At 27.3% G+C, this 13027-nt stretch overlaps 1 protein-coding gene across 1 annotated transcript; it reads left to right on the top strand.

The window, feature by feature from the left end:
- The first annotated feature begins 4862 nt into the window (after positions 1-4862).
- LOC107932863 (zinc finger CCCH domain-containing protein 23) lies at positions 4863-6727 on the top strand. The gene has a single exon (XM_016864978.2). It carries the CDS (start codon positions 5129-5131, stop codon positions 6305-6307), a length of 1179 nt encoding a protein of 392 aa, XP_016720467.2. The 5' UTR covers positions 4863-5128; the 3' UTR covers positions 6308-6727.
- The last annotated feature ends 6300 nt before the right edge of the window (positions 6728-13027 follow it).

Here is a 13027-nt window from a genome sequence, read left to right as displayed (position 1 = left end):
GAATCTAAAAAATTGTTTTAAGAGGATCAAAGATAGAGATAAAATATAATTTTACCATTATGTTAACTTATATTTCATAATCAAAGGGATTAAAAAGGATATTTACCATTTTTTTGGGGTGAGCAAGACTACCGACTACCCCTTATCCATTTCCTTGAATTAAGAAAATAATATTAGGAGAGTTTTTTATTTGATTTGACTTTAGATCTAATCATAATACAATGTGATTATTTAATATAAAAAATTCTTAAACACTGAAAAATATTAAAGTTTTAGTCCTATTATGTTAAAAATTAGGATTTAACCTCTTGATTTGGCTTAATTTATGGCAGATTAGATGGAGTTGGGCAAATCTTTAAACAACAGTTAGGACAAAACTTTATGGCAGCTTAGATGGAGTTGGGCATTGGCATTTCTTACTTAAGTCATCCATGATTGTTTTCTCCAAAAGCAAATGAATCCCATAACGTGTTTTATTTCATCTTAAATTATAGTGATCGAGTTTGGTTACTAAAAAATACTAAATTAATATGATGTTTATCTGGTTACTAAAAACGACAAAATTGAATTGTTTGATAATCATTTTGTAACTTTTCATAGTTAAGTGACTAAAAATAAAATTTACTAATAATTAAGTAACTATTTTATAACTTTTCATAATTAAGTAATAAAAAAAATACTAATAATCGTGTTACTACTAATATAATTTACCCAAACAACTTTTAAGCCTTTCATATAGCACACTTACCGTTCCTAGCCCATATTTTCTTATTCCTAGTTGCCCAAAGCACACCCATTAGTAAAAAGCCCATTGTTCATCACCCAATACAAACCATATATATATTGAAAAAAAAGCCATATACTTATTTTAGGTACAATTATAATCTAAATAATATAGTCGATTGAGTCTTGCCTTAATTGGCATTGACATTATTACCAGTGTAAGAGAACGTAGATTTGAGTGTGTTGAAACGTATTATTCTTCTATTTAAAGGTTGAGGAAAAATTATGAATAGTTTTAAGTAATGTATATATATATAAAAAACAGATACGATAAAATAACATATTTTCAAAAAAAATATTTTAATATATTGTTTATTGTATTTATTTTTATAATATAGATTTTAGGTTAATGTTGCAGTTTGGGTGTCATGTGCGGGACATAATTGAACAAAACCCGGCATTAATGAGATTTTTCAGAACAAATAAATCTCATTAATCAAAGCATAAATGAGTACATAATCAACTATTGTTTTTAAAAGCAATTATTGTGGGTTAAAGAAACGACCTAACTCATATCACTTTTTTTCATGAAATGACTATCTACTTTATATCCACATTTTCTTATTTAATATTAAGACCAAAAAATAAAATACTCTTATCAGTTTAATTCTCTATTTTAAAACAATATACTAATTTTAATAATTTTAAATTAAAAAAAATTTTGTTAATTTATTGATATTATGTTTTAACATGGTTCCCTAATCGTATCATGTACATATACTATTACAATAAAACTTGGCTAAAAAAGGAAATAAACTTTTATCAGTTTAATTAACTATTTTTAAATTTTTGTATTTTTTTAATATTAAATAATTTTAAGATTACCCATTTTAAATTAGTTAATTTGTTTTTTTAAAATATCTTATATAATTAAATTATTTTTAATTCATTAATTGTTTAAAAATAATAATCTCAAATTGGAATCCCCCAATGTAAAAAGTTAATAAAAGCAGCTACCAACATCCAAGTAAGCAGTTGAAAAGGTTTGGAAGAAATCCAAGTGGGGGTATTAAATCAACGTTTTCCCACATTCCTCTCTCTCTGTAAAATAAACTCTCTTTTTTTAAGATTCTAAGCAAATGGGAATGTGTTCTCCATTTCATCCTAATCCAATGACTAGTCTAGTCGGATAAGATCACAAGATGCTTCCCTATCACTAAAGTTCTCTTACTCCTTTTTTTTAAATGCAATCCCTACATTTGGTTATATTTAATTATTATATTAAATTTTATAAATAAAAAATTAAACTATTTTAAGAGAAGTCTTTAAAATATCGTTCATTAAGAGTCAACAAACTTCTCAACGGTAAAAATATTATACCCATAATGTCCTTGCTCGGTTTTATCTTTGAGTTTTACCTTCTATCTCCACATCAGATACCACTCTTACCTCTAATGTTACATAAAGACATGTTTAAATCCATGTACAATTTTTAACACATGTAGTGAAAATGATAAACATATTAAATACATGACTATTATTAGAAACATTAAAAGTGAAATTAAATTTTTTCAAAAACTAACTTAATTACTTCTTTTATTATTTTTAATTAATTTTATTTTTACAATATAAATTCAACACTTTGCAGCTTATTAATCAATGTAAAAAGATAATTATAAATAATATACAAAACAAATACCTTTGAATTTATTAAAAAAAACTTAAAACTTTCAATATTTTTAGAGTGAATTATTCTTAAAAATCATTAAACTATTAGTTAATTTATATTTTAGTCGTTCAACTTCAAAAAATTACAAAATGATTATAAAACTATTTAAAAAAATTTATTTAAGACACTAGATAATTAAAATTGCTATTGGATGGCCTTTTATGTTCACATTGTCTGCACCAATCGAAAGCTCTTCTTCTCCTTCTCTTCTAAAATTCATTTTTTAATACATGAAACAACTTTAAATGTTACGAAACTGCAAACCACTATACCAATCATCGAATTGTTATTTGGAGCTCACTTCCAAATGAAAAAAATTGAATAGCCTAGTGACTCAAATGAAATCTTTTGAATAATTTATTAACTATTTTGTAACTTTTTAAAGTTAAATGATTAAAATATAAATTTATTAATAATTTACTCACCTTAAAAGTAATTTACCCATAGATTTTTAGAAAAACATATCCAAAGCATGGGAACAGTAAAAAGAGTGAAGGCAAATGAAGATCATGGGATCTCGAGAGATCAAAAGAGGAAGCAATAATCCATATCGTTTGCCACGTGTACGAATCTCCTCGTTCGGGTGTCAGTCACAAGGAGCAAAGCTTTTTGTAGCCGCCAGCTCACTGTGCCACCAACCATGTGTACCCATATTCTTTGACCGCTGGTGGGTGGTTCATGTCACGTGATCTTTCTTACGTGTCAACGTACGAACTCCTGTCAGAATGGATTTTTATTTGTACGGATCATGTGCTCCGTTTTTTTTGTCCGTTTGTGAGACCTGATCCGAACGTGGTGCCATCACAGCCGTTTATTTCCATAGATCGAGGAGGTTTTTGGATTCTAGTGCTCCTACGTGTACTCGCCGATTTAATTGCAACTTAAGTTTGATTCTTAATATTTTATTCATTTATATTTACAATAAAATAATTTGTTTTATATAATGAAATCTTTAAATTTCACAAAAATAAAAATAAAAATTTAAATGTTCTTTTATATATTTATTTTTATATTACCCCTATGCTAATATATAATATATTACATGGTAAGACCAACTTGTGAATTTTAAAAAAGTAAATATAAAAAGTTATATATAAATTTTAATATAATGTGTAATTTGATATATAATAATTATATATATAAAAATTTGATTTTGATTTAAACTTATAAATAATATTTTAAAAATAATTTAAATGTATACATTTTAAAAAATAAATATATAATTTATTTTTATACAAAATAATTGTTTATTTATATATAATATAATATTGCATCTATAATATTATATATTAAATTAAAATTTGTATATAAATTTAAAATTGTATCGTTTTTAAAACTCCACTTATAATTTTTTTTAAAAATAATATAACATTTATTTTACTTTTTAATGGATTCATTAAAAAAGTAGTTAAAATTATAAATGGTATTAAATAAGTTAAAGCCACCCTAAGCTAGAAAAGCAATTAACTTCACCAGTGATTTAGTGCTCTCTGACAGACTGGAAAAATATCTACCACCCAATGCGGCGTACACTAGTGTTAATTCATTTTTATCACGCTAAACTACGCAGGGGGAGTTAACGACGTGTCACTGCCGCTATGTTTGTCGGGTTCTTAACTGCCAAGTAGTTTGTTAAATTAATGACACCTGGCTGCAATGCACGAGCCCGAATCATCAGCCCATTTAATCGTGGCTGCCACTCTCTGCTCCCCGTCCACGTGGCATTAACACTGTTCTTGATCCATTAAAACCGAATATATCTTAGGATTGCCCGCTAATATTTCGTATTATTATATTGAAACCGCGAGATTACCCTTCGAAGTTACTAGTAATTTCGTTTTAGTACAATTCATGGTGAAAATAATAGTTTTGAAGTTTTTTATGAGGTTCTTGTATGAATGACGTTGAAATGATGTATTAAAAATCAGATAGTGTTATTAGAATTTTAGGGAGAATTTTTTAAACAGGTCATATTGCATTTGTTATTATGATAAGTAAGGGCATATTTTGTAAGCAGTTAGAATAAGTGATAATGGACTTATTCCATATATATTTAAACTAAAGTCGAGTTTTAAAGTCATCATTATTTAGAGAGCTTTACTCGAATACCATCTCGGCCCCAAAAAACCCTATTTGATCAAGATTTATGTTGTATCTAATGCGTAAGCTAACATAATGACCTAATCGGTACGGTAGTGAAAACTTCCAAGATTAAGTTAGAATGTTTTCAAATTTTGGGATTATATAAAAGTTCATGTTATAGTTTAAGGACTATGGTGAAATTACTCCATGAAAAACTTCCTTAAACTACCGTTAAAGATCACCTAAACTCGCGATATTTTATTTCGTTTGTTCCGCGATAAGCGACAACTCCTCTTTAAAAATCCTAAAAGCCGGTGCCATAAGCCAAAAACCAGTTTTTTCAATTCATTACGACGGGTAAATGACAAGACCGTGATGTTTTATTCATCACAGCCAATGACAAAGAGATAAGCACAAAGATCTAATTCCATGGGACCCTCAGTGATGCCAACAGTAAAAAGACTATACCTAATGACTTAAAAATCAACGGCTAATAAAAGCCCGTGAGAATTGTCCTACTGTCACATCTACCATTAGTTTTTTTTCTTCTTTTTTAAAAGGAAAGTGTAGGCGGAAGAGTTAAAAAACTTAACCATGGTTAACTCGAACAACTACGGGTTAAAAATGCAGTTTATAATGGGAGAGAACCGATCGTTCATTTTAGGAACCAAAGAACGATGTACAAAAATGATGATCGGAGAACCAACACGACCAAATCCCACCGTTAAAATCCCGGCGTGGGACCCACTCAATGATCCAACGTCTAATTATTCTTCCGTTAATTATAACTGCAATGCGCCGTCCAGTCCTTGTCCCGTCGATTACCTATCATCGCTCCACCGTTACCTCCCGTCAAACGATTTCGAGTCGTCCGACTCTTTGAGTGAGGATTCGGATTTGCCTGTTGACGCGTTCTCGTGTGACCATTTCCGTATGTATGAGTTCAAAGTGAGGAGGTGTGCTCGAGGCAGGTCACATGACTGGACTGAGTGTCCGTATGCTCACCCCGGTGAGAAAGCCCGGAGGAGAGACCCGAGGAAGTTTCATTATTCGGGTACAGCTTGCCCTGATTTCCGTAAAGGAATCTGCAAAAAAGGCGATTCGTGTGAGTTCGCTCATGGTGTTTTCGAGTGTTGGCTCCACCCAGCACGGTACCGAACTCAGCCGTGTAAGGATGGTACCAGTTGTAAAAGGAGGGTCTGTTTTTTCGCTCACACACCAGAACAGCTCCGGTTGTTACCACAACAGAGTCCGAGAGGAAACGGGTCGATTTCGGGCGATTTGGATTACGTTGGGTCTCCAATACGTCATCGTTTCGATATAGTTTCTTCACCGACTTCCATTTTGGCTTCACCTCCGTTATCTCCACCTTCCGATTCACCACCTTTATCCCCAAGCGGCTCGTTTTACTCGGTGAGTGAACTCGCTGCTTCCATGCGTAGCATGCAGCTCGGTAAGTCCAAAATGAACGGCGCCGGCGCTTGTTCATGGGGTATGCAAATGGGATCGGGTTACGGTTCCCCTCGGGGCTCCACGCTTCGACCCGGGTTTTGCAGGTCTCCTTCAACCCCGACCCGGTCTGGGTTAGGCCAGTTCGATCTCTGGGAATACAACAACGGTTTCGAAGAAGAACCAGCAATGGAAAGGGTTGAATCCGGTAGAGATTTAAGGGCCAGAATGTACGCGAAGCTTAGTAAAGAAAATTCCCTCGACGGACTCGATCCAACCGAACCGGATCCGGATCTCGATTGGGTCTCCGAGTTAGTGAAGTGAACTCGATACTGGCAACTCACCCAACTCAGCTTTCTGTTATGATTTATTTCGGGAATTCTTTTTATATATTAAAAAAACAAATCGGTGGCTATAATCTGACCTTTTGTGAATATTAATGGGTTTTTTTTTTATAATCTGATTTTCGATCATCATTTGCACTGTGTAAATAGACGACGGTGGGAAAAAGAGATGGCGGAGAAAAGTCTCTATTTTGTGGTGCGACTGCGTTTTCGTTTTTAAAAATTTCTTTTCCGAGAAAACCAAAAAGAAAAAAAAATTGCAGACTTTTGTAAAGACAAGCAAGTATTTCTAATTGTCGGAGATGGTAATTTGTTTCTTCATTTTGTTCTTGGGATTATCTCTGTAATTTCTTTTGTCGTGGTTAATCAATGTAATATATGTTATTTTTCTTTTGATTTACTTGTGCTTCTTCTTTTTTTCTCGGGAAACACACAGAAATTTGAGTTATTGGTTGAACGATAAAAAAATTGGAAGAAAATTAATGTTGATGCTCGGTGATTCATCATCTAGAGTTTAGTGAGAAGTCACGAGGCTAAATGGTTGCCTTCGTAAGGCTGACATTAGTAAGAGTTGGATGCGTCTGAAAAAAGAAGACATGATATTAATATATAGCTTCTATTCAGTACAATAGAATGATATTAGAGAATTTTAATTAAGGTTAAATTGTATTTAACTGACAAAACAGTTAAGGTTTAATTCAGTCACTTAAAAAATAAAAATAAAATAATCACCATTAATTATTTTTCGTTAACAGATTTACCATTTTTTGTTATACGTTAACAGTTTTATCATTTTTTGTTATAGACTTGACTGAGCTGTCATTTTTCATCCATTTATCACTGCTCTCCCATACCTCTCCCTCTTCTCCACCATCCCTTTCCCTACTTTGATTCTCTCCCCCTCTTTCATCTATTCCTTCTTCACCATTATCCCCACCATTGTTACCACCGTTGTCATTGTTATTGCTCTTTTCCTTACGTTAAATTTTGAAGTTAAAGGGTTGGCATGGTCTTATAAGAACAACATGCTTATAGGAACTTGTTGCTTAGATCCAAATGATCTTACAATTCATATCTTTTCCCTTAAGAGGACAACACTAAATTGAAAGAACACTAATAGAGGAATAAAAAATGGCAGCTGTGTCAAGTCTATAATAAAAAATAGTACCTACGTTACGTCTATAATGAAAAATAGTTAATAAGGATTGTTTTATTATTTTTCGAAAGTTAAATGGTTGAATTAAAACTTGAGTAATTGTTTTATCAGTTATCTGACTATTTACAAAATTTACCCTTTAATTAATTTATTGTGGTTTTGGGTTAAGTCTTGTCTACCATTTCATTTCGTTTAGAGGTCCTTTATATTTGTATACCAACTATAGTTTATATTTTTATTTTATTTAAAAAAGCTGTTTGAAGTTTAATTAATTTTAACTAATTATTAAAACTCTCAATTCCTTTAAATATATCTATCAAATAATGTTTATATAGTGTTGTTTTATTTTGAGCTTATGAAAGCACATGATTTTCTAATCTCGATTGAGCTTTATTTTCTATTTTTAGCATGCATGACAATATTCAAAGTCACTTAAATTAATTTTCGATTTACATTCTCTTCTCGAGTATTTAATTGTTTTGTTCTTCCTTATATTTTATTTTTCTATTGGATAAATAAAAATATTTATCGAAATTTGAAAGATATTCTCAAGTAATAATTTTAATTTCATCTCTAACAAAGATATTATCGTCCAAATGAAAATGTAATATGTATTCATAGCATATTTTATTTATTAGATAAACTAAGACAATACAAGTAAAAAGAAATAAATAAATAAATAAGAATATAAATTTATAATTTTAAATTGGGTGAATTTAATGGGAAAATCTTAAACTAAAAACAAAGAGTGATTTCGCTTTCATGTTGAAATGGAAGTGGGAAGATCTTATCTTTGGGTTTGGTTGGATTCTCATGTAATTCCAACCTGATTGGTAAGTAAATCAATCAATTAACAATATCACCATCGCCACCTTAGAATTTCCATCTGGTATTTTTGTTATCTACTCATCATGATTCCATTTTTTGAGATGTCAACCCATTAAAACTCCTTATCCGCTTATTATTATAATCATTTTACTAATATAATAATCATAATATTTTGCCTTCCAGTTGTTAAAAATATAATTATTTTTCTATTGTGAAAAAAAAGTATTGAATGAGTTTATTTTATTTTTTAATATTTCGATATTAATATTTAGATATATATTTTTATTTTATTTGGGTATTTGAATTATTAAATTTTATTTTATTTCAAAAATTATTGACCTAAAATAAGTATGTGGTACGTGTCATGTTTTTGTTAGTGAAATTTTCTTTTGATTTATAATTTATATTTTTAAAACGAAATAATAAAAATTAAGTATTAAAGTGAGAAAAATAATATAATTTAGACGCTGAAATTTAAGCTATTTATTTATATTAAAAATTTTAACTCTTAAAATAAATATAAAACTTTACTAATATATATATTAAATGTAAATACAAAAATACAAAGACGAAAAAGAATGTAACCCTAAATTAAATTGCATAAAAACGAAAGAGACACAACACAAAAATATAAATTGTATAATTTAATATTTTTAGAAGGGTGAGTCCACATAAACAGTTGTCATCGTTTTAGCGATCCAAAATTCTTATTGTAATGTTTTTTTTTTAAATTAAATAAAAATTCTTTTTGAAATAAAAATATTTTGATCCTTAAAATATGTATTCATGAAAAAAAGTCTTAAAAATTTTTATATCTTAATTCGAATTTCATGATACGTGAAATACTATGTTTATTCTAATAATAATTTTTTATTATTTATGATTTATTTACTTTTATAAACTCCAATATTAAAAAAAATATTGTAGTTTTATTTATTTAAAAAATATTTTATTAAAAATATTGTTCTCGAAAGCTATGGAATCTAATATATAAAATAGACAACGCCCAATTTGTCCGAGCATACTTTTTATCCAAAATTGGAGCCCTCGTAGGGGACAATGAACCTAGTCGGTGCCTTGGGGCTTGGGGGGACCTCACCTTCATGTCATTTTATATGCACCATTCAAATACCTTATTTGTTTAGACATTCTTAATTTCACGACATATTCTATTTAGATTAATAATTTTTAAAAAATAATTTTGAAAATAAATTAAAACTTATTTTAAAATAATAAATATCATATATAAACTTAATAAAAAATTTCTAATTTGAAAATATTTTATAGTAATAAATATTATATATAAAGTATAAATTTAATAATTAATAAACAATGCCTAATTAAATTTTATAATAAACATCATATATAAAATTTTTAGTTAATTTATTATATTATTAAATATAAATAATTAAATGTTTATTTTCAATAATATTGAATATTTTAATATTTTATATTGATATTTAAATATTTTAAAAAATATAATAAAATAAGAATATAATAACATTAGACTTGATTAAAGTTAATTTTTATATAAAAATAAAATTACTTGTAAAAGAGATTTTTTTTTCTAAAAAATGATCTACGCTTTTTAAAATTGTAAGTCTATTTACAATAAAAATTATTTATTTTTTGTTGACTTATAATTCATTTTCTATTGACCAAAATATTTTTTATGAAACGAACAAACAAAATATGGAAAACATTTTTCGTAAGTCATATTCCATGAAATAAACAAACTCTTAAATTCAGATTAAGTCGGATTCGTAAACAGGAGCGAAGTTGCCTTACTATTGTTTTCCTATACATAAGACTCTAATACGTTTTTTTGAACAATTTCATTGTAGGTTTTGATCATATTTGTTTTTTTTGACATAATATTTAGAACTATCCATAGCCCCTATTCAATCTATATGCATTCAAACTCACATCTTTCAGCATCAACAATAACGTATATGCCAATCGAGTTAAAAACAATCCCCCAATACTCTAACCTTAAATTGAAAGGCGTTTGAGTTTTTCACTCATATTGTAGTTAAATTTTATTATTGTTATTATTATCACATTGAGATAGTGACGTAAAGTTGTGGCTCATATGCACTCTTTATATTGACAGCTTTGGCTTCTTTCTATTTATAATATTTACTTTCATCATATTTAGATATTAATAAGTATGGTTCCAATTCTTTTTCAAAAAACATATATATTGAAAAATATGGTAAAATCACTTGAATTGTTATTAAAATTATGATAAAAATAATTTTTTAAAATAAACATTATATTTTTATTAAATAAAAATAATAAAGCATTAAAAGAAATATTTCCATTTTTGTTTCTTCGTTATAATTAAATTTAAAAATTTAATTACTATACCTTAATTTAATTGTACCGTTAATTATTTTGATTAAAATATTATCGTTAATTTTTTTCTTTAATGGTTAAAATGCTTAAGAGATTCTTATATTATAATGATTGGATTGAATTAAGTCCTTTATTACTAAATGGATCAATTTAGTCCTCGAACTATTAAAAAGAGTCAAATAAGTTCACTTCCAAATAAAAAATTTTATTTACAAAATTATAAAAACTTAAAAAATATTAACTCTATTAAATAATAAATATTTTTTTAAACAAAAAATAATTAAAATCGATTCTAATATAACCTTAATTGATTATTTTTAATAATATAAAAATAAATTAATCTATTTAACAATAAATTACTTATTTATCATATTTATATTTAATTTTAAATGAATTTATTGAATGCAACGAATAATTCAACAATTCCGGAAAAATAAAGTCTATTTTAAGAAACGTGGAACCTTATCTAAAAGAGGTCCACAATGTTGTTTGCGTGCTAAAGAGTAGGTATAGCAAAATCAAGTTACCATCAAAGGGAGAAGTAGTCCTCAAAGGGGACCCAAGTCTTTTTCGCTACATGTACAAACAAATGCTTCTTTGTTCTATGTTCCCCACCTTCTTCAGTTATCCATTCCATACACCTATCGTTTAAAGTGATAAAAGTGATATTTAATTTTTTACTTTAATAATTTTTTGTATATTGATAAATTAAGTTATTAATGTTTATATATATATTTTTTTGTTAATTTGATCTTTATTATTATTTCGAGTTAAATTTGTCCATCAATTTTTTTTAAAAATGTCAAATTTCATCATCAGCTTTTCGAAAAAAATTGAATTGTTTTTTAATTGAAATACAAGCTAAAATGTTAACCTTTTAAATGTGGTAGTTTGCATGTCAATCTATGTGTACTTCATACATTTTTTTTCAATTTTTATGATTTTTTTTTAAATTTTGCAATCATTTTTATTTTTTAAAAAATATTTTTAAAAATTTAAATTTATTGTTGATGTAATATATAAGATAAATAATATAATGCTAGCATAAGTGCACAAGAATTACCATGCAAGTTGTCACACCAACTTCGTTGAAAAATCGATGTTTTAGTTAACGTTTTTATTAAAAAAAGCGATTTGATTCGTTTTGAAAGGTTAATAACTAAATTTAGTTAAAAAAATAGAATGACATCCAAATTGACAAAAGACATAAGCATTGAGAGCTAAATTTATCATTATGCCATATTTTATTTGCGTAATTTCCTAATTGAGTTTTTGTAAAGAAGTTACAATAGCTTTATAAAATTACTAGATTATGGCACGATATGTGGATTCTTACTGATTTTATATAAAATATAAAAAGACAAAACTTCAAGTATAATATAAATCATTTAGTAAATAAATGATTTCTTAATCTTTTTCAAAATTAGTTAATCAAAGATTTTAAGTATAGTATAGTATATAATAAGAAGCAATTATACAAAACATCTCTAAATTATGACCTTAATTTTAAATTGGTCCCCTAAACTTTAATACATTTTAACAACATCCTCAACTATTGAGGTTATATCAATAAGATCCTTCCGTTACTAAATTCCTTAATTTCACCATTAAATGTGATGTTAGATCTTATGTTGCATAATTTAAAATTGAAAAATTTAAAGAAAAACGGATATTGTAAATATGGATGTTGTAAAAATATTGATTTTGAAAATTTTGAGCTTTTTACAAAAGTTTTATTTAATAATGAATTTATTTTTCTTGTTTTACTTAATTTTCAATTTTTACTTTTAAAAGTTATGTGGTGATGTTTTACTTTTCTTTAAAATTGTCATTATAAATTATGTTACATAAGATTTGACATGTCATTTAACGATTAAATAATAACTTTAATAATGGAAGGACTTGATTGATATAACATAGATAATTTAGGGATGTTATTAGAATACATTGAAGCTTAGGAACTAATTTAAAACGAGGATTATAGTTTGAGGATGTTTAGTGTAATTAACTCATTATAATCTATATTGATCGATTTAACTGATTTAATCGACCAATGTTAAGCTGATTCGATTAGATCAAATAAAATTTAAATTAATTAGTAAGTCAATAGTTATTACTAGATTAAATTGATTTTGCTGAAAGTATCATCGAGGCCTCTGTACTAAGAATTAAATTACATTTTGCTCCTTTTACTAAAAAAATGAGTAAATTAGTATACGTTAGAACAAAGAGAAAAATGGTCCTTTATGTTAAGATTTTCATTAATTGCTACTATTAAAAACTGATGTAGTTAACGAAATAACCAGATAGTTACATACAAGGATTCGTTTTTAACAGTAAAAATTGATAAAATTGTTA

Source organism: Gossypium hirsutum, chromosome A08 (assembly GCF_007990345.1).
Source record: "Gossypium hirsutum isolate 1008001.06 chromosome A08, Gossypium_hirsutum_v2.1, whole genome shotgun sequence".
Classification (NCBI taxonomy): domain Eukaryota; kingdom Viridiplantae; phylum Streptophyta; class Magnoliopsida; order Malvales; family Malvaceae; genus Gossypium; species Gossypium hirsutum.
The sequence above is the reverse complement of the archived record's forward strand: the minus strand, read 5'-3'. Positions and strand labels throughout refer to the sequence as shown.

Excerpts from the sequence above, each read along its gene's own strand:
- LOC107932863 (XM_016864978.2), top strand. The coding sequence starts at position 5,129 with ATGGTTAACTCGAACAACTACGGGTTAAAAATGCAGTTTATAATGGGA.